General features: G+C 36.3%; 2 protein-coding genes across 10 annotated transcripts; one reads left to right on the forward strand and one right to left on the reverse strand.

Annotated features, from left to right (window-relative positions):
* The first annotated feature begins 32 nt into the window (after positions 1 to 32).
* Positions 33 to 17343, forward strand: p120ctn (adherens junction protein p120). 9 transcript variants are annotated; one of them, XR_010734172.1, is made up of 15 exons: positions 33 to 308; positions 2757 to 2837; positions 3046 to 3114; positions 3789 to 3854; positions 4479 to 4520; positions 4831 to 5149; positions 5212 to 5387; positions 5445 to 5690; positions 5830 to 6023; positions 6082 to 6696; positions 6827 to 7350; positions 7410 to 7601; positions 7691 to 7852; positions 7917 to 10397; positions 11233 to 11372. XR_010734172.1 is itself a non-coding variant. In XM_066302373.1 (15 exons), the coding sequence occupies exons 3-15, from the start codon at positions 3083 to 3085 to the stop codon at positions 17326 to 17328; spliced, it is 2664 nt and encodes an 887-aa protein (XP_066158470.1). In that variant the 5' UTR covers positions 33 to 308; positions 2757 to 2837; positions 3046 to 3082; the 3' UTR covers positions 17329 to 17343. The 9 variants fall into 9 exon arrangements, 7 of the variants coding, with proteins under 7 accessions (XP_066158470.1, XP_066158464.1, XP_066158465.1 ...); XR_010734173.1 differs by having other exon boundaries at positions 7917 to 10480; positions 11233 to 11363; XM_066302373.1 differs by lacking the exon at positions 11233 to 11372 and adding an exon at positions 17320 to 17343 and having other exon boundaries at positions 7917 to 8003.
* On the reverse strand, positions 11990 to 22222 carry mas (masquerade). The gene is made up of 10 exons (XM_066302375.1): positions 21881 to 22222; positions 17872 to 18164; positions 17776 to 17818; positions 17318 to 17721; positions 14946 to 15276; positions 14716 to 14895; positions 14229 to 14460; positions 13899 to 14176; positions 13690 to 13844; positions 11990 to 13495 (listed from the first exon to the last, which is right to left on the reverse strand). The coding sequence occupies exons 1-10, from the start codon at positions 21981 to 21983 to the stop codon at positions 13328 to 13330; spliced, it is 2187 nt and encodes a 728-aa protein (XP_066158472.1). The 5' UTR covers positions 21984 to 22222; the 3' UTR covers positions 11990 to 13327.
* Positions 22223 to 22275: the final 53 nt, after the last annotated feature.

Raw genomic sequence — 22275 nt, forward strand, 5'->3', positions numbered from 1 at the left:
GCTTCAAATTTAGACCATTACCCAGCATGCATTTCGTGAAGGGAGTGGGAGCAAAAGCGAATGTCTACCGACTGCATTTGTGTATTGGCTAGAAATAATAACATTTTGAAATTCAAGTGAATATACAAAAATCCAGACTCCACCGTTCATTTGGTGCTCTTCCTAGAAAATTTTCATTTTGAGAAAATGCGGTTTTCGGTGGAAAGTGGCGAGATATTTGGCGACGGTTTAGGTTGGTGACGTAGTCTCCATTATACCTGTATGAAGTTTTGCCTGACCTTCCAAGGCCCCAATTAAAAACATGAAAGGTTCGTATTTATGCTTATCCTAAATTTAATCCATAAAACCTTATATTTTTTGCGCTCGGTGTGCTTTCAGTCTCCTAAGCCTCCAAGACTCAGATTTATTTGTACATAGGAGGCTATCTTTGAGATTTAAAAGCCCACTTGTATATCTTTGGTATGTAAACAGATTTAGCCCCGCCCCGAGGTTCGGGCTCTTTAAATCTCCACTGAACTTAAAAATATTTTCTTGAAGTTACTGATCAATCTTGAATATTATGGAAAATCTGTAATTCGCAACCTCATATAAGTTTGTCAGTAGTAGCTAATGCAATTTGCAGCTACTTCAGAAAGATTTTTGTTTGACTTGAGGGGTCCTGAATTGTGCCCTTTAATTGATTGATGTGTAAAATTTAGTGATAGAAATAAAGAAGGTACAAAATTTTTCATATGAGGATTACTTTCTCTTTTGAATAAGATTGTTGTAATTATCATTATACAATGACCCAAGTACTCAGACTTAAGAAGTAGTGAACTAATTTTTTATGTTTAGAGGATATTTAGTTAATATCAATACATAGTATAAAATTCAATCTGATTTCATAATTGGAGTATATTTTATATATGTAGATCACATATGATTATACAAAATAAGGAGAGAACCCCTTTCTCTCTGATTTAATGAATAGATCAACTATAAAAAATTACCAAGTAAAATATGTTAAAACACAGAAAATGCTATACATGCCGGAATCTGAAACACTTCCTTTATTTCTTTCTTTACATATTACGTCAATTCTTTTTCAAAAATTGACTGAAGTCGTTTCAGGTAGGATACAGCTTGACTCACTTATTATGTCATTTCAATTTCAATTGGTTTTGAATCCTACTGTTATCACATAATTATGGCTTTCAATTAGCTCCATTGATTAAATGTATTTGAAAAAGTCCAGGCAAAATCCCTATCACCAAATTGAAGTTTGGTGAAAGAGCCTAAATATTATTAATCCTTATCCAAGCAGGGTTGAACCTTAAGATGTATAAATTTCAGTGCCTCGAGGAACTTTTTCCCTAGATAAGAGAATATAATTGTAAGTATTAGAGTATGTGAAGCTGCATATAATGTCTCATTTTCTATAATCTACAATAATACCTAAGTATCTTATCTATGCAAGGTAATTGTGATGTTTTTTTGCGAAAAAAGCGAAGATCAGTATTGATAGTGATGATTTCAGTAATATCTTGACCGTCACTGTTTGCCCTTTTATACGTGTTTTTGATAAACAATACATGATATCTTTGAACCAGTGAGCGCAATGAGCCGTTTTCATTTTCAAGAAATAATTAGTCATAATAATTAAAAATATAACTAGTCTAGTTACACTGGCTCGTCCTAATATACTAATCTTATAAATTAAACCTTGGCAGATCATGTTTCCTACTAAATCATGCTGCGATTTAAAGTCCTTACCTAAATGAAGTTCAATGGCCTTAAACAGATAATTACTAATTACTTAGTAGGTAGGTAATGAAATATTATATCGAAGAAAGTCCATTAATGTCTGGAAGTAATGTAAATTGAAAATTGTGGGAAGTAGGTAATGTAGATAATTAAATAGTGGCACTTTATATTAGTTTTCATTGGTTATAATAGATGCAACTAGTGGGTAATATGAATTTCAAGATGCGTAATTTTTTATGCTTTACTTTCTTCCTTTTTTTGATTGCATTTGAAAGTTTCTCATAGTTACAACTGTATGTTCAGTGTGAACAATAAATGAAATGTATTTGATGTTTCTTCTTTTCACTTAAATAATTCTTAATAATTCATAAATTCATGTTTTTTCAAATTTATATTTGTAATTTAACAGAACGGATATTTGAATCACATTCTTCATGTGTCTCAACGATAATAGACAAACAATGACTAATAGTGTTATACAGGCGAAAAAAAAACTGCGACATCAGGTTTGCAATAACTTAGTTAACATTGTCACACACCATACGTACCACATATCTAGCAAAAGTTTGCTTTGTTCATTATAAAAAAGTGTATTCTCCATTAAAGTCAATTATACGCATTTAGGACCATAGACGGAAAGGGAACGGACCGTACGTGTAATAGATTGAGTTCAATTATTGCTGCCGCGGTGAGTTGTTTACCTGTTTGTGTGCACAAACTGAAAATTTTTGCGTTATAAGAGATAAATTGTAGTTAGTAGTATTCAGTGAGTTATTTTTATCCAATTGTTCCTATAGTATGGCTTATGTTAGGTAAACTCCAGGTTTGAGTTCTATTATGGGCAATATATTATTTACTCTTGATGAAGAGCACCGTAATCGGGTAACATTGATATCGAACATATCTAAAGAACTATTAAGAGTTTGAAACCTGTTGCTTGATTTACAGTATTATGTGACTTAAATGAAATTGTAACTACTTAATAGATATTATCCTTTACTTTTTTCTTCCAGAAAATATGCACCAAATGCAACAAACCATCCACAAAGAGCTGACGTTTACAGCAGTGTCCATAGACTGACCTACTATCATTCGTAAGTAACTATGTCAACAAATTTACCTTAACTTTCATCATTAGTTTTTTTCTCATATGTTATGGTTAAATGTTTTTGCAATAAAGTTATGCCTATGCCACTTCCATTTCATTTCTTTTGTAATTTTTACTATTTAGGCATAACTTTGTTAAGGTTTTATTACATGCAGACTTTGAAATTCATTAATCATTTTTGCATGTTGCCACAGGATAACATAACATTAAACACATACAAAAAGCTACAAAATGTCTGCTAGTCAACTTTTGGATTCTTGTATGTAAGTAATATTCGAGTTTTGTGTTATAAGTCATTGTGATTAAATAATTAGTAGTTATAGTTTTGAAAGCCATAAATTATACACAAGCATATCTTCGCCCATTATAGCGTTTATAATTTTGGTAATATCTTAATACGAGTTATGAAATAATGATGCCCCTTTTAGTATGATGTAAATGTGTAAAATTTTGGTACGAAGACGTCAATGTTGTTCCTAATTAAGAAGTGTCTAAATGCATTATTCGATTGAATTTATCGCTACTGGAAAGTTCGCAAGTGAAATAAATATAGTTACTATTAATTCAAACTTGAAATTAAAAATTGTTACACATAAACTTACTGTCTAACACTGGAATATGGAAGAAGGGGCCTCAGCAAGCTTACACTCATGAAGTATAAAGCCTCAGCAGAATAAGTAATGAACACTTCTATGCATAGATTAAAGATTTACAAGCCTGCAATAATATTAATTTCATTATACAATGCATCTCTTGGTCAGGAATATTCTGTTACATCAATTATTGAGTTACAGTCAGATTGTCGCAATTGCAGCTTTTGTTTTCTTACATTTTGCCACACATTTATAAAATTTTCGCTCTAGTTTTAAGATTATATTAAATTATTAATTGACGGATGCTTGGCTAAATATTTTTTGTGCTTTGCGCATTATGGCAGCTTGGTTAACAGGAGAGTGGAGCAGAGGCAAGAAAGAAGCATTACCCATACAGAAATAACCCAAAGGTAGAGGTTTTATTATCTGTTTTAATTAGTTAAGAATCAAATAATAATTTTTGTTTGTGTTGTCATAGTAGCTCATTGATGTTACCTTGTTTCTTCTAACCCATTCTGTATTAATATGTGTAATCTGCATGACATGTGTGTATTGAATATGTGTTCATATTTTAAATTATTGTGAGGTTCGTCTTATTATAAAATTTTTATTAATTGCTTAAGAAAATATAAGGTAGTATTTAGAACAGCACTTTTAAAAAATTCTGTTGTGTTTGTTTATGTGCCTCGTAACATTTTGTTCAAAATTGAAATACCCACCAAGGTGAAATTAATAGAATTCGAATGTGTATATATTTTTGGTGAAATAATTGCAGTGTTATATTGTAATTCTAAAATTATTTACTAGTATATATATTCAGATTTAAACGTATAATAAAATTGCAATTAAGCTCTTTTTGGGCCACCAAAAATGCCACTCTGTTATGGTTAGTGTACACTCAAGACTTAATGACTGTTACCTTACATCCTAAAATATTTGCTTCAAACACGTCAAGTGAAATAATTAGCTATGTTAGCTATTGCAGAATATATGTAAGTACATATTTTAGATGTCTTTGTTTTTCTCTTTTTTAGGAGGGTCTTCCAAGAACAGGGTCCGGACATGCAGCACTACAAGTAAGTCTGTGTGTTTTTGCATGCTGTAATTTGTTGTCATCAGTTTCTATTTTTGATTCCTGTTAAATTGTATTGTGAGGTTATTCAATTTTTAAGAATTAATCTTGGAACCAAGCAAACGTATCGTCCGATCTTTTTTTTTCTTTGAGAGAAAATATGAGATTCCAGTATGAGACATAAATCAAAGTAATATGTGCTTAAATACATCAGCTGGTTCCAGTTATAAGTTAGAACACTAATGTAATAAGGCTATATTAATAGAGCAATAAGTGTAGTAGTCCTCATCATTCGAGTAAAGCCTCTATCTTAGGGGACCCGACGTATCAACTTTAAACGACGCGACTTACCATTCGCATAGTAATGGACATTCGGAACATTCTCCAAACTCAAGTCACATGTCTGTGCACAGTGACGAGCCTTTAGTTCGGAGTCAGAAGCAGCAGACCACCCAGCAGGTGACAACGGTTACGAAAGTGGTGCGGGAAGTCCAACAAATTGGGGATCAGCAGACTGGAGATTACATACCTGTTCCTCTAGGGTCTTATCCCCATAGTTCACACTACGCGGATTATTCTGAACAACCATCCCACCATATGTATTCACAATATCACCAACATCCTCACTACCAGGTAAGAGCTGATCAGATTTACTTCTGTAACATGTTTTGGTATTTTACAGTATTTTATTTTAGGATTTTGAACCTTATACTGGTTCATATGGAGCATATATGGGATACTCAGAGGGAACCGAAAGACCCCCAACACCTCCTAGTCCCCATAGCGCGGAACCCTCACCTTTACCCATATCTGCGCCACCAAATGCCGCTTATCTGGGGTCTGGCTACGATGAGCTTCCTGAACATTATAGGTTACATAAATCTTCACTATTCCGTGGAGATTGTTTTTCATAAATTTATTTCTATAGAGTAACACCGTCACCCGGTGGTCCTATTGGTATAGATCCGTACCAGGACGATCCTGCGGTTGTTTACGGTTATGTCTCGCCTTCCCCTTATGGCACAGCCCCCTTGTCCCGACCTTATGTAGATAGTTTAAATGGTCCGGTTCCAGTAGTAGCTCCTAGTATGAGAATGTTTGAAGAAGAGGACCTGCAAAAACATATTAGTAAAATGTCTCTTCATGGCCATAATGTTGGGTTACCTCATGATAGGTGAGTGTGCACAAAAGTTGTAAAATTGAATTTGGAATGTTACGAAATTCATTACAAGCAATTGTTTTCTTGGATTGGAAACAAACATGTATAAATATCTTTTGTATTATCATGGGGGTTAAAAATTTTGTTTTTTTAGGGTACATATTTCGTCACCCGGTAGTGTAGTAGGAGATGAAGACGCACGAGGCATGCGTTGGCGGGACCCCAATTTACCGGAGGTTATAGGGTTCCTGAACAACCCTAATAATGTGATTAAAGCCAATGCGGCAGCTTATTTACAGCATTTATGCTACATGCATGACCCTAATAAACAAAAAACCAGAGCTTTAGGTAATTACACTAAAAAATAAATGCGCATTCATTATATTAAATTTAATGGCGATTTCAGGCGGCATTCCTCCACTAGTAAAATTATTGAGTCACGAGAGTATAGAAGTGTACAGAAATGCTTGCGGAGCGCTAAGAAATTTGTCCTTTGGTCGTCAAAATGATGAAAATAAACGGGCGATTAAAAACGCTGGAGGAATTCCTGCTCTCATCAACCTCCTTCGAAAGTCTAGTGAAGCTGAGATCAAAGAGTTGGTTACTGGAGTCATATGGAATTTATCCTCTTGTGAGGATTTGAAAAAGAACATTATTGATGATGGGGTGGCCACCATAGTCACGTACATAATAATTCCACATTCGGGTTGGGATCCTCAAGGCAACCATGGAGAGACTTGTTGGTCTACAGTATTTAGAAACGCCTCTGGTGTTCTTAGAAACGTTAGCTCAGCTGGAGAATATGCCAGGAAAAAATTGCGGGAATGTGAGGGGTTGGTGGACTCTCTACTCTTCGTAGTTCGTTGTGCCATAGAGAAATCCAATATAGGCAATAAGATAGTGGAGAACTGTGTTTGTATATTGAGGAACTTGTCATACAGGTGTCAGGAAGTTGAGGACCCTAATTACGATAAGAATCCATTACCGACTCAAAGCAGGGTAGCTGCCAGCGACTCTAAAGGTAGGAAAATGCTAACAAAAGTATCGAAAATAATTTTTATAACTGTGGTCAAAACTGTGCCATTTAAGCTTTTCAATATTTAGCATCACAAATTTACCGATGTGTTTAACGATGAAATATTTATTTTTAGGTGAAAATTTAGGTTGTTTTGGGGGAAGTAAAAAGAAAAAGGAAGCAGCGTCATCTGAAAGTAAAGATAGTCATTTTTCGTCCTCAAATTCCGCTGGCGCATCTACAGCCTCAGCTCGGGGCGAGCCAGTGAGGGGTATGGAGCTCCTTTGGCAGCCTGATGTAGTCCAGTCGTATTTAGCACTTCTTCAAAGCTGTTCCAATCCAGAAACTCTGGAAGCTGCTGCTGGGGCTCTTCAAAATCTCGCTGCGTGCTACTGGCAGCCGAGTATAGAAATCCGAGCTGCCGTCCGCAAAGAAAAAGGCCTACCGATTTTAGTCGAACTCCTCAGAATGGAAGTAGATAGGGTAGTGTGCGCTGTCGCCACTGCTTTGAGGAATTTAGCTATAGATCAAAGAAATAAGGAACTCATAGGAAAATATGCCATGCGGGATCTTGTGCAGAAGTTACCGTCGGGGAATCCGCAACACGATCAGGGTACTTCTGATGATACTATCGCTGCCGTTCTAGCCACGTTAAATGAAGTAAGATTTTGTTTTTGTTATCGAAATCTGCATTTTAAAATAATCATATAATATTTTAGGTGATAAAGAAAAATGCCGAATTTTCACGGTCGCTTCTAGAGGCCGGTGGAGTAGAAAGACTGATGACCATTACGAGGCAACGACAAAAGTATACCCCCAGAGTACTCAAGTTTGCGGGTCAGGTGCTGTTCACAATGTGGCAGCATCAAGATTTGAGGGATGTGTACAAGAAACACGGGTGGAAGGAGCAGGTGTGTAAATATTTACTACTCAATGTTTCAGTTTTAAAATGATAGCCGGGAAATATTATGTAACGTTTACAAAAATCTTATTATGTCAGGACTTCGTCACTAAAACTGTAGCAGCCAGGAACGCAGGTCCAAACTCTCCCAACAACGCAAATAGTACTCTTAATAGGCCGATGGCATCGCAGAGCGGAACTCGATATGAAGATCGTACGATGAAGCGGTCTGCACCAGGTCCAAGAGGTCCCGCTTTTAGGGTAAGGTCTTTCATATGCGAGATAACTGTGGCAAAAATATTTTTATAAATTTAATCTCTTTTAGGACGACATACCCATGGCCGACATGGCATACCCAGAAAACGCACCGATGATGGGCCGCCCGTACCCCTCCGGTTCAAACCCACCCCCAGTAAGTCATTAAGAAGAAATCCTTTTTATCTGTCTTATTCATGCATAACCTTCTTTCCTCTCCTCTACTTGATAATTCGAACGTCTTTGTCAATTTCTCTCCAGAGACTGCTTAATAAGTGAATTGGACTTTAAAGCATAGACTTGCTCAATGCCTAGTATTATTAAATCTACGACTTACCGTATGTAGCAACAATAACATATATGTTTAGGATTCCTGAAGGATTTATAGAAGGTACATTTCCTTATTAAGAGTGTATCATAATATGGACATTCATTCCATTTTTATTTGTTACAGTTAACATAGGATTTCTTGACTTGGTTGAGTTATTTTTTATCATTTCCCTGCATTCCACTAAGTTTTTAACTTACAGGAAATATGAATTTATAAAGGAGACGCGCATTGAAAGCAAACCAAACTTTGGGTTGGGAATTAATAAAGATATAATTCGTTTTCGAGGTAATCGGACAAATACTTCAAAGAACATTTTGAGCCGTTGGGGGAATGAGGATTAGTTTTCATTTGCCATGAAATGAGTTTCTTTGAAAATAATATAATTACACTGGTAAAGTGGCTTGTGATACAGTTATTTTCATTGAATTAAAGGTCACCCTCGGAGTAGTTTGAATGGTTTGCAATTCGAATGGTCTGCAATCTAAATTTCAGTTCGAAAAATTATTCATTAGTTCAGAAAATGTGAGAATAATTTCAACATCGCATGCAAAACCAAAGTATTTGTTTCACTAAGAAAACTTAGATCGGTGGAATACAGAGACATAACCAATTGCGTAACACCTTTTTGTTTGACCTTTGAATAAATTTTATACTTGGCCTATATAAGTAAAAAGTAACTGCCTCATTTGTAAGTGTAGATTTGTAACGTCACTTATATTACTTATATTTACTATATACGTTAGTCACTTACACTGTAACCAGAATGGATGGGACAGTGCAATGATGTTGTAGTTTTCATACCAAGTTAAACGTGACTTATTCCATATTATAAAGTTAGGGTGCTAATAGATCACTAACCAAAGCTGAAGACACGTTGATGTTTAGCTGTTTTTATAGAACATATTATAACCTAGTATATTGTTTAAATACGTTTATGCCAGAACAAATTATACCTGAGTATATACATATTTTATATTTGTTGAAAGGTGCAATTGCCACTTTCACCATTTCTTTTACGTAATATAAGTTTCAAGGCGATCACCCCTAATAAAACACTAAACTTCAATTCATTTATGTTTTTCAACTCAACCACGCTTCTTGGGTTTAATATAGGGGTACGTAAAAGATTTTTTGCTTGGCACTTGACGTTGGCATGGATCGTCCTTGTGCTTGTTCAATTGATAATATTAATATAAGAAGCTCATTTGAATCATTCCATAATTCCAAATATATATAATGGTTGAGGCCACTGGAAAATCCACAAAGACGTGCTCTTTTATCACTTGTTTTAGCTTTCGAAAAAATATTGAAGATACTTTATTTTTCACACTGCTACTAAAACTACAGCTTCTTTGAAGTCTGTAATTGAAAAAGCGTTTGATGATTTTGATATCTTATAGACTCCGTTGATTCTCGATATGGGGTGATTTGTTTGTTGTCCTATCAGATTTCTTTTTCTAACTTTGTGTTCATTCCAAATTGGCCCTGTATTTGCCACAAGTAAGATTTTCCTATATTCCACATTCTTTAGTGATTGTTATTAACGGATATATAATTATTTACGTTTGGCAAGTCCGGAAACGGTCGTACTATTTTATGGTAATTATAAAGTAAATTATAAGTTTTGTACATATTAAATATTGCAGGCTTAGTTATGAAATTTAAACCACCGTAAACCAGAAAAAAAATTTTGATAGTGCATTAACATGTTACGTCTCATATTTGTATTATTTGAGTACTGGTGATTAAGTTATTAACTGAAAGTGCCTCTTGTGTTATTGCTGAATTTGCTATCATACTGAATGCTGAATAATATACCTTTGTTATAAATTCTTCTCCGAAAAGAGGCCCGGATTATCCATGTTTTGTGAAGTTATTCTCGGTAGGTATTGAACAAATTTAGCTAGTTCACAAGAATGGGGAATTATACAGGGTTACTTGGCAATAACTTTGAAGATTGGTTATTGGGTAATTTCAGTTGAAAACTTCAATTTTTCGCCTCTTTCGTTCGGTGTTATTTAGCTGAAAAATGTATGTAAATAAAGAACTACGCGCCTCCCGTGTTGAATCAGTTTAAAGACTTACTTTTCCATCCATTCCAACGAATCCACGTTTCCTAAATAATCGGAAAAAGGAGCATGAAACGTAGGTTGGATCTTCACTCCGAGCAGCCAGATCCACACGGACAAAGAATAGCCAAGGCTCAGGGCGGCTCATCAGGTAAGGCTGCATTTACATTGCACTTTTGAGCCGACTAGCGTGCCGGCACGACCTGTAGATACTGGAAGCCTAGAGCTGCGTAGGTAATATATTCGGGACTTTAGATCATTTTCTTTAGTGACCTCGTAGCAGTTTTTATCGTTTAATGAACCAGGGTACGCACTCGTGCTGTAATTATTTTTGTCATGTTTGAAAAATATTTTGCATGCGTTTTTGTTCGTGCTGGCACTGTAGTCTGTTTGAAGTGTTCACTGTAAATGGGCCCTTAGGCTCCGGGAGCTGCCCAGCGCCTTTGGTTTGCGGAGCCCTAAAACTTTAAGGCCCTGGCCAGCTTCTGACATAGCTTAGGTCAGGGTAGGAAGACAAAATCCATTAAAGCGAATTATATGTATTATGGGCTGTATGTTGTGCGTTCATTATAGACCGATCCTCCAATTTGTCCGTTTCTGGTCCTTTGCGTGATAACACATTCGTCGCGCAGTTTATTCCTGACAAATTTTCTCTTCCTATCCTGCCTTCCTTGTGTTGTATAAATTATCTTGTGCTGTGTGAAAATGTGTCGCTGATGTAAATATTTATAGATTTATAGAGTTGTTTGGAACCCTATGGGTTTTAAAGTAGCCGATGACAAGAATGTGGCTTTACACAAAGATCTCTCAATATATGTGTCAAGATTTGGAAAAGTTTCAGCTGAGATTTGAGTAAATAGTTCACATATCCGTCACTAAACTACTAACAGTCTCAATTTCTATAACATCGCATAGGGTTTCACGGCAACTCCAACTTGATGGCAAACGCAATTTCCAACATAAACTTGTCATGTTCATATTTCTAGCCGGAACCCCTCTATGCTCAAGTGAACATGGAGAAAAAACGCAACAGGCAGCCAAGTCTGGGCAATGCAAGTTTGAACCAGTTGGGCGACGCCCAGTCAAGGCAGGGGCCCACCACCGGACTAAGCGTGCCACCTGGGAAAGACTCTTGGGTCTAAGATATTATTCCAGCTTATTGTTAATGTAAAGTCTGATCTAAGAGTTGTGTAAGTGTTTTTTTAATGCATAGGGCAGCTGATATTTTTTATTTCATTCCTTTTTAAACCGAGTTTTATTGATGCGGTGCAATTCTAGGTTAGTGGAGCAAATTCTTTATTTTTTTATTCGCCCTTAATACTGATTTTACGAAACGTTAAATCTCCAATGATTTGTTTAGATCAGACTCCATATATCTATATGACGAAGTATGTAATGCACTGATTCATATTAAACATGTACTGATAAGTTTATGGTTTACTGTGATTAAGCTTCAAGTAAAAAACGATTGCCTGTACATAATATTAGCTACGCGTAAAATTTTAATTTTTATGGCAAGTTTTATTTTTATTGTATTACTTTAGACCGAGAATAAATTAATTATATACTTAAATTATAAATAATCATATAAACACATAGGTGTAATGGAGACATTGTTTTTTCTTTAAATTATATATTATTCCTATTGGACGATTTTTTATTACAAGCATACAAACAAAATATCTTTATATAGTTGATCTATCCAACATTACCGTAGTCAATTTTAATATTGTTTATAATAAAATAAACCTATTGTAATTACACCACCAGTTTATATATACCCTCTATTCGGTGACAAAATTTGATATTTTATTCTGAATGTACTTCAGAAACAGACGCGCAATAGTCATTGCTCGGTTGACATGTAAATCACTTAAATGATACCCAATTTAAATTTAGGTAACCAAACTCGTGAAACTGTTTGCAACGCTCAAACCCTCATTCCCCCCTATTTTTTCTTGTAATTATAAACAATGCCACGTATCAAGCTTTCACTAACAGTCCTCATGTGTATGAACATTATTTATTACTTAAATTTGTCAGCCAAAAATCGTGCTTTTCCTTTTCATCTACGTTCCGCGTCTAATTGAAGATTGTCCCGGTACGATCCAAAACATTTGGAAACGACGTTTTACGAAGCCGAATGTTGGTTATCGTAATGGAAAGTTCGTGAGTCATTTTGGCTTTCTGCGATAAAATTGAGATTCGATCAAAGTGAGGTATTGTTCGCTAATTACATGGTCCTTTAAAAACTTTTTTGATTTTAATAAGAGGCATAAATTTCCTCGACGATTATTAAACTTCCACAGGAACAATTTAGGAACCGCATAAGATTGGTGCCTACCTCAAACTAAGAAATAATGTTTAATTGTTACGCATTTTATTTTGTAACATTTTTATACACATACTTAGGAGTTGCGAATCTTCTGTAACAAAACTTCTTAAGAACATAAAATATATTAAACAAATTGTGGCTGAGGATTCCTAATAGTACTTTTCAGTAAATGAGCATCGCCGTTGTGCATTTAAAGTTTGAAATATTTACCTGTAAGAATGTATAATGGAATGAGTAATGCGGTAAATATTTCTTTCGTAGTTGGTTTATTCCACCTCAGATGTTTCTTTGGGTATGGAATGCAATTTAAAAAAATACGGAATATTACGTTTTAAGATCTAAGAAAAAAAATGGTCCTCTCATGGGAAATGATACCTTGATATATCTGAAGCAAATTCGTCATTGAAAATTGGTGAACATTGTATAATAAAACCTTTAAAACAGTTACACATTAAGTCATCTAAGTATTAAAAAGTTTTACACGTTGAAAATCTTTGTACCCTCTTTGATTTTATTTAAACAATAACAGTAATAACCATAATAATAGATAAAACTAAGTATACTTCTTTTCTAAACGTTAAAAAATTAATTGGCGGTGGGTCAGAGTAGTACTCTGGTCGATTAACTGAGGCCGTGCAAGGCTAATCGTTGCGCAATCCACTTCCATTGTTCCGCTTTTGAACTTCATGCACACATGTGTTCATGTTCACTTTTACTTGCTACAAGTACCGCTAGAGTTATACCAACTATAAATTGTTGACACTGATGATTTGGTTGATCCAACCGATAAAGGAGGAAACCTTGACGTAAACCCCTGGGACGTCCACTCTGCCACAGCCGAAACCCCAAGAAACCAAACCTGCCAGTTCGTAAAATCCGTCGTCTTGGCACACCAGGGGCCCTCCTCCGTCGCCCTAAAAAGATTGCGTCTATTTAAAAGTGCGCAGGATTCACCGGATTGCCCAACACTGTGCCTGCACCGACGCAAAACATTAAAAAAAATTCAGTTGTGACTTCGCCAGCTGCTAATAAAATACTGTTGCTACTATCTTGGGATCAGGAAGAGTTTTCGAGCTAGATAAATTGGAGGAGTCAAAGTTGTATTTACCTGACAAGCATCGTTGCCTTCTTCGCCTCCAGCACAAAAGCTGCTTGCGGGCAAGATGAATATTTTCTCAGTAACTGCATTCACTTTTCTAATGCACTCAGCATCACTCACGATGGGCAGTTCTGCCTCTCGTACTCTGAGCGGAATAGGACCGGCTGAAATAATAATTTTTTAAGCCATCTACTTTTGTATCTTTCATCCCAGGTTACCTTCACCCATATATCCATATCCTGTAACTGTGCACCTCTTTCCAGCCGCATGATTAACTCCTCTCGCTGGGAGACAAACAAGGCAAACTCCCTCTTTAAGTTCGGCCTGTCCGTGGAGCTTCAGTAAAGCTATATCGTTGTCTAATGTCTGGCTATTGTGATTGTGGTGAATGTAGGTGGTTGCCACTCGCAAAGTCTGAGCACCCGAACTGCCATATTTTTTGGTGAGATCGTGGTCACCCACCCTGACGTAGATGGCATCTCCCGAACGCACAATGCTGAAATGCGGAACTTGAGTTAAGTTTCAGTAGATGTTAGAAGATGACCTACTTGGTTACGCAATGTGCGGCTGTGAGCACCCACTGGGTTCCAATGAGAGCAGCCCCACACAAATACTGGTTGAGGCTGTTAATGAGCGCGACTTGCCAGCACCACTCGCCTTGATCACCGTCTTCTCCTCCTACGACTCTCCCCATTCTTGATGTTCCTTTAACGCCACACACGTACTTGCTGTAGACTTGGTTTCTTGGGGTTGTTACGATTGGTTTAGCCACCTCGGTTGCTAAAGAAATGATTTAAGTGATATTAAGTGCAGTTTTTGATTTATGTGAATTTCTCCATCACGTGCACGTACATTATACCTATGTGGGTATAAGAGAACGATGCACAAAAGCTGAACAACTTTGTCCCGAGACAAAACGTCATTTGTTGAAATGTGGAACTAGTAGATAAAATTTACATTTAAATAATACTGTCCCTAATAGCGAACTTAGAGTGGTTATTTTCTTTGGAAAAGATTTGATATAAGAAAACTTACTGGTCTGCATTGTTATGGGCTGAAGCGTAAAAGAAACTGATCCAGGACTAGGTGTAGTAGTATATTTAACATGCATATCGTCAATTTGTCCAAGAGCTGTTTCTTTTATTAACGATTTCGGAGCACAGCACTTAGTTCCTGCTTTCTTGCATTTGAAAATTTCAGTCATTTCAGCGTTCCCTGAAAAAAAAAATCGACACATCTAAAACCAAATTACGAAAAGTACATACTGAAGCACGTAAAACTCAAGTATGAGACGATGCAAGATCCAGGACAATCAGGCCTGGGATCTACAGTTGTAGTACTTGGTGGAGGATAGTGAGGTTTCTGTGGTTTTGGTTTTGGTGTGTAAGTGCTGCTGCTTCTAGTGTTGTCGCAGCACACAGATCCTCGTTTGCAGTTCGACGTATGGGGTATCAATACAGAAGGCCTTTCACAGAATGCCGCCATGATGTTCAGAAGGCAGAAGCCTGGACATATTGGGCCTGGATCTCTGGTGGTGGGGCGTGGCGTTGTAGTGGTTCGGACTGGTTGGGGTTTGGTTGTGATGTCGTAGCTGAGCTGGAATACGAATATATATTGGTGTAATTTATGTTAGTGAATATTAGTATAACACGTAAAGCTGTTTATAATGCTCCGTTACCCGAATGATTCCTTTGACGATAACGTGGAATTGTGTTAGAATGTTCAGCGGTGGTAATTGCATGTATTTATTTGGTTAATTAACGCTCGACGAGGAAATTGACGAATATTTCCAACTTACAATTTTTACAAGAATTGCAAGCAACTTGTAGCTTCGCTCATTACTTCTTTGCTATTCCTCTTGGATTATACCAGCATTAGGCGTGTTCGCTTATTTTTTACTACTGGAGTCCGGGACCATTCTGGATTGCCATCCTGAATTATCCCACTTATAAGGGCGAGTAATATATTAAATTACTCTACTAATGGTTTGGGCCATTCAGGACATTTACGTTTTTATAGAACTCAATTTGTCGTTTCGCAAAAACAATACGCACGTAATTTAAAATACAAAACACCGTTGACATGCAAAATGGTTTTTCAGACATAAATATAATTTGTTGCAACGTACATATATATAAACATATATATATTCAGATATATACACACAAATTTAATATTTCTGAGAAAAGAGGCAATGCCTCGATTAAAGTTTCTTTTAAGAAAAGAGAGTTAAATCTTATTACCTCTCTTGTGATGTTTTTATCATTTGGGTTTTTCATAAAACCTCCTTTTGGACATGGCGCCGTACCTCGGATATCATAGAAGTTGGAGCAAAAATTCAAACAGCATTTGATCGTTTACAATTCAGTAATGCGCTTCAAATTTTTCCATTAAGAGTCGTTTTTCAATTCTGATATAAAGTCGAAAACGAATCAAATTCGTCATGGAACAATCGAGCCGTAAAATTTCTCTTCAAAATGAGATCCGAGAATGAGCAGTCAGATATTAACTACTCGTATGTATCATCGTTTGTCCGTACCCCATAAATCCACTAGAGAGGCGCCACCCTGTACATGGTCCGACCTTAATTATTATTGCAGAGAGAGCTTTATGATTTGGAACATCAATATGATTAATTTCCGTGTTTTAACAACTTTTATTTTTTAAGTAGTAAGACACGTTTTTTAAATTTCGAAATCGAAATCTGGCCAAAATTACCTTTTCCAACGACATATATTCTGGTGATCAGTCAATTAACCATAAATCTACCGGCTGCGGCATTTATTATTTTTTTCACCCCCGGTAACCATACGAATGAAATTTCGAAATATTTGGTCTTGCTAAGCGTAAAGAAGTTTTATTTTTCCACACGTTCCGGAAAAATATAAACATTTTGAGGAAAATCCTATATTTTTCGAATATTTTCGTACCTCGACCAAATTTTCCAAAATTCAAAAAAGCACTACATTAAGCTTTAAATCACGTAATATTTCCCTAATTTAGGCGATCCAAATAGCCGAGATTAAACCCCATTATTAAGCTTGAAAAACGCCCTCCCTGCACAATTACGAACTAGAAACGGGTTCAATTGGTATGTAATTTGAAGACTCCAGTTACATTGTGGTCTTCGCTTTCATATTACGTGACAAATCAAATAGTTTTTCACGGAACCATATTTTTCCCAAGACACGTTTGCCAAAAGCTCATTGGTACAGTTTTTAAAATTTTTCGCTATGGCCCTTGGTACCTGAAATTTTACCATAATTATAGCAATCCGAGCTTTCTATTATAAAATTACATCAATTGGCAACACAAACAAACCTAGTTTTCGAACTAGCATATCTCTAGATATAACCCGTATTGTCGGTGAAAACTTTTCCAACTTTCCGTGTTATACCTATCTTATCTTTTAAAAAACTTTTTAGCACTGTTTTGTTAAATGAATATTAAACTTTGCATTAGAAGTTCCTGCTTTAATTGTATCCGATTATCTCTTTTAGGTTCGCTTTCCCTAAACGAATTATAAATGCTAAAAGTTGCAATAAAACTAAAAATAATAAACGATAATCAGCTTATTACATGGATCATACGAACTATCCAGATATTTATTTTCCTCTAATAATCTTTGTGTACTTACAGGATATATAATGCAGCACTTTTCGTCATTGGGACACGTAGCGTTAGTATCGAAATCGTCGCAAAAGAGAGCAATAAGCCCCGTAAGACATTCGCCGCTACACTGTTTCAGAAGTTGAGGTCTACTACTTGTGGGCACATTCACTTTAACCATATGTTGAGTAGTAGCTTCTAGTGTACTTGTGGTATTCTTTGGTGTAGTTCTAGTCTCTACTTTGGTAATGTTTGTTTCGGTTTTATTCGGAAAAATCAAATCTGGAGGAAGTTTTTCACCGTACGCGTCGCTAGAAACACAACACTTCAAACCCGGTTTACACAAACTAGACGAGTTCAGAATAGCCTCACAGTAATCGGCAACACGTTCTGCAACACAGATCCCCCGCTTTTCAGCACAACCCTTGGCACCTAAATCAAAAAATACGTCTAAATCATCTTTAATCATTCATGATTGCAACTAACCATCATCTTTTTCCGTCAAATTTGCATGTTTCTCCGATGTCGTCTGAAAGGGACGAAAATTGGACATTAAACCAAAATTGTAGTTTAATTACTTACATGAACTGTGGTAGTCGTGCTCACAGTAGTCGTTGCTCTTGTTGTGGTGCTGGTGGTTGTGCTAAGTTTGGTAGTGGTGGTGCTGGATAACGTTGTGACTTCATTGTTGGCGCTGCTGTTTCCGGTGGACACGGTCTCATTGGGGCCTGGCGGTTCCACGCAGCACTTCATGGAGGACGAGGGGCAGGCCACGTCCTCCAGAACGTCTTTGCAGATGATGGTTGTCAGAGCGTGGACGCAGACACCGGGACAGTCTTTGGAGTCGGCTGTGGCGGTTATCGTATCCAGAAGACCTTGATAGCGAATATACTGTTTCAATGTAGCGAATTAAAATGCGGTGTTTGCGTTATTAATGAACGAAGGAATAACAGAAAAGTAATTAAAAAATGAAATTGAATGAATGAATGAAATGAAAAAAAGTGTTTTTGTTTACTCTGCAAAGATATTTGATTGTTTCTATTTGTCATCGCGGCCAAAATTCTAATCTGTAGAGAGGAGTGAAAGGGAGGAGGACGGGGGGCGAGGAGGAGAGAAATTCCGTAGTTTTCAGCGGGTTGCGTTTTGAAAAGATCAGACGTTTTTGAAGGGTTCTGCGGGAAGCTCAGAAATGATAAATACTAGTGAGGGTCGGGGATTTAAAAAGCAAATAACTATCCGATTTTGCCACATATTTCACACCATATTTGTCGTTAAAAGCTGTGGCAGATTTTTCGTTGAATCATTACTTTTTCATTTTATTTTTCCAATTAATAGTTAGTTCGAATTTCCCATCCTAACTAGTTTAATTAACCAATTAACTTCCTCACCGCAGCCAAGCTTCTGTACAGCCAGCATATTGTATAATGTTTATCTCTAAATAATTACAGGTTTTCTGGTTTCATACAATATTCCGATTCATGATTTTAGATATTTTCGTCAATGTTGTACAGCGGAGCTACTGACCACCCATCGCATCGTGAAATTTTCATGGAAGCTTTTATTGTTTTATCATTTTTGAAATTATCAAACACACCTATAGATGCGGAACGCTACGCATTGTACCAAGAGAATTTAGTTTCGAACTCATTTTTATACGAATATTTATTTCTTTTTGAATATTCATCATTTTAGTTAGCTCCCCCGTTTAATTAAGTGACGCTTTTAGGAGTGTGTTTATCGTTATTTATCGATCTCAGTCGATTGACTAAATTTATCGGTATAGAATTAGAGAAACCACACTAATGTGTTGTTTTAAGGATAAACGAAAAAGAAAAAAAAGTGTTTATTTCATGGGATGTCGTCTATCGCATGCATAACCAAACGAGTATTTGACAGGTTTTTATATTTTAATTAATTCTCACAGCTCAAAGTGTTTCTAAACCTCCCTGTTCATCGTTTCGATCGCCATATTTCATAACTTTCGCCCATTTTATTAATATTCAAATTAATTCCTTATTATACTTTTACGATCCACGTTTGAAAGCTTTTATTTTGGGTTAAGCTTAAATGCATTACTTACATGCTTTTTTGTCGGCATTATTAAAACCGAATCGCTGTTAAACTCTTCAATGAGAAGTGCCAAGTCATTCTTTAAAGTATATCCGCGAGTTCATTCATTAAGTTCATGTAGTAATATGCGATATATAAAGGAGGGAAATAAAGGCATTTTTGCGAAACGAGGTGAGTCAACATTGCGGAACGAAAATCTAAAAGAAATCGCAGTATTTAGAATCTGTTAAGCCGAATTGAACAATGCCCCTCGTAATATCAGATACCTGCATATTACACTGTATTTGATCAAGCATGACCCTGATTGGCAGACACTGGACCTGGACTGCAGCCAGCAAAAATGGCGGCCTTAATTTTCGTTCGGTGGGTTCCATGGGTTTAGATGATTTAAAAAAAAAGCATGTTCTGTGAATTCACATTTCTATTTCCGATATTGTATTGTTTCGTAATAATCTCTGATATAATTTTACATGAAGTGCCGTGAAAGCGCGTAACGGATCATTCTCACGGTTTTGTTTGAGTTTTTGTGTAACTCTTCTGTAATGGGCCAATTTTGACGCTATTAAATTCCACATTTAGTGCTCATTGAATAACTTTTTAAGTGTTTTAAATGTTTGATTTCGCGTTTGGAGGGTTCCTACTCGATAAAAGTGCCATCGAACTTTGGGTTTAACCATTCCTTATAACTGCTGGCCACGATTGGTGATAGTGGTTGGATGATGACCCCTCCTGAAGGCCGTTCTCTGTCACAGGGAGCTTATCGTTAAACGACTTGGCTATCTCTATCAGCATAGTCGCGATCTCATTACACAGACTGCCTCATGGGGGCGCTGGTACAGAAGTATTTAACATCGATATCTATCAGCCTGTATGGGATAGATGAAATCTATAAACAATTGGCGAACCAACTAAAGGATATTCAGAGTGGCGATGTTACGTGTGAATTATGGCGAATTAATAATTCCATTTTGGTTAATTTTACTGTTGTTAGTTTTGCTGCTCTGTGTTCTGGTCGCTCTTGCCGTACTTAATAATATACACCCAATCATTACTCATACCCGAATGAGATTCGTCTAAACCATCCTCTTACTCGTTCGCAATCCGAGTGGCACAACCATGGTTCAAAATCGGTTTGGCTGCACCAGAACTCATACTTGCATTTCTCCCACAAGAACGTCGTCGCTGTCAAATGAATTTTATTTTTTATGAGGCGGTTTAAGTACCGGTCCTGAGTCAGCTAAATCGACTTTAAATCACGATTGGTCCGACCTCAGCGTTGTTGATATCAACATAATATACAGATTGTGTGCAGGTGTATGTGAAAAAATCAACATTAAAGGTTTGTTCAACTTCGGGTTTACAGTTATTCTTTAAAATTAACAGAAACAGTATTAATAATGTATGAGGAATAATATGTGATGTGTTTAGTTTAAATTAAAATTTAAATTAAGTAGCTGAAAATGTAACATTTCATCGGAGGTCTCGATATTGAAAATCAATTTCCTCAAGTTTCGTTTATTCGGTTCCTCATATTACTTAATGCAGAAAGTAATTTCGCTTAATTGGACCTTTTTATGACAAACGAAATGTTCGGGACAAAATGGTTTCCCGCCAAACTTGTATTGTCGTAAAATCTCCATGTTCTATAGAAAGTTCCGAAACATCTACTTATTCTTTTCACGAGTACTAAAACAGGAAGTTTTGCTATCATCACCTAGGAATTTTAATCTTTTTATTTCGACCATATATAACTTGTAGGGAGAAGAACTTTTTCTAGAACGCTCACGAGGAAATACGACTTTTTTTTTATTGGTTTTCTTTGCCAAATGGATTATATGCTTCCCTACATGCAAGAGGGAATTTCACGTCCAATGGCGGTTCGGACTGTAAAATGCAAAAAGTCTCCGATATTTTTAAAATCGCATTAACTAAATTGCTTCATTTGAGTATAATTGATTAAATGTTCTCCCACGCACTTTTCCAAATTTCCTTAAGCTTTCGTTACTAAACAGCGCGCCTCTGCTCGGAATTTTCGCAGGTTTAGTATGACTAATTTTAATATAATGCAAAATATCATAACTGGAGATGGGGAAGAACCGTCATGAAACCTCCGGAATAGAAAACGGAAAATGAGATATATTTTACCATAAGCACCTTTACTCATGGTAAGTCTTTATTATTTAGAGGCGTATTCGCTAATCCAATTAAATCGTAATCCGATCGCCTATTGAAAATTCCTATACAAAATTACGGTTTTTCTATTATTTTAACTATTATACGCACACACAGTTAAATATCTCTAACTTCAGCAATAATAATATTGGCAAGCCATAATCTGAAAGTAATTCAATCGCGTAAGCGGAAAGAAGACGGTTTGAATTTAAATTCATCGCATATGAACTTGATTAGTCAACATTTATTTTATAACAGTACCCTAGAGTACCGTTTTTCCCTAAAAAAGAAAAATGTCTTCGGTATAGACTTTCTTTGCGCAAGATGGGAAAACTTGGATTAGACTTACTTGATATGAAGCTGACAGCTAGAGAGTCATCCTGACCGGTGCTATCACGTACAAGGAAAAGTAGAAACAAAAGTAGGAAGCTACAGGTCCTCGTCCTAGTCATGATAGTACTAGTTTGTAGCTAGACACCTCTGTCATACACAGTCACTGTCAAATACACACGAAATATTAACTATGCATTGCTACAGTAACTAGGCCTCAGGCATTTCAGTTCATTAATGTATATGCGCGAAGAATCACTTTAACACAAATTTACCGTTGCTAATTGCTGCTGGGTTCTTCTGGTGCGGACGGTGTGGTTTGGTACCCACCATACCGATGGTAGTACGTCTTCTGGTATGACCGCGTTAGTTCAAAGCTCTTAGGCCACTATGGGTATGCGATCTCAATATATC

The sequence above is a fragment of the Euwallacea fornicatus genome, chromosome 3 (assembly GCF_040115645.1).
Source record: "Euwallacea fornicatus isolate EFF26 chromosome 3, ASM4011564v1, whole genome shotgun sequence".
NCBI lineage: Eukaryota > Metazoa > Arthropoda > Insecta > Coleoptera > Curculionidae > Euwallacea > Euwallacea fornicatus.

Coding starts and splice junctions, on each gene's coding strand:
- p120ctn (XM_066302367.1), top strand. CDS start 3,083: ATGTCTGCTAGTCAACTTTTGGATTCTTGTAT. Junction 6,697..6,826: donor AGCTGCCAGCGACTCTAAAG/GTAGGAAAATGC, acceptor ATTTATTTTTAG/GTGAAAATTTAGGTTGTTTT. Junction 8,004..11,232: donor CCGGTTCAAACCCACCCCCA/GTAAGTCATTAA, acceptor TCATATTTCTAG/CCGGAACCCCTCTATGCTCA.
- mas (XM_066302375.1), bottom strand. CDS start 21,983: ATGACTAGGACGAGGACCTGTAGCTTCCTACTTTTGTTTCTACTTTTC. Junction 15,277..17,317: donor AGTGCTGCATTATATATCCT/GTAAGTACACAA, acceptor TTCGTATTCCAG/CTCAGCTACGACATCACAAC. Junction 14,177..14,228: donor GCCGCACATTGCGTAACCAA/GTAGGTCATCTT, acceptor TCCGCATTTCAG/CATTGTGCGTTCGGGAGATG.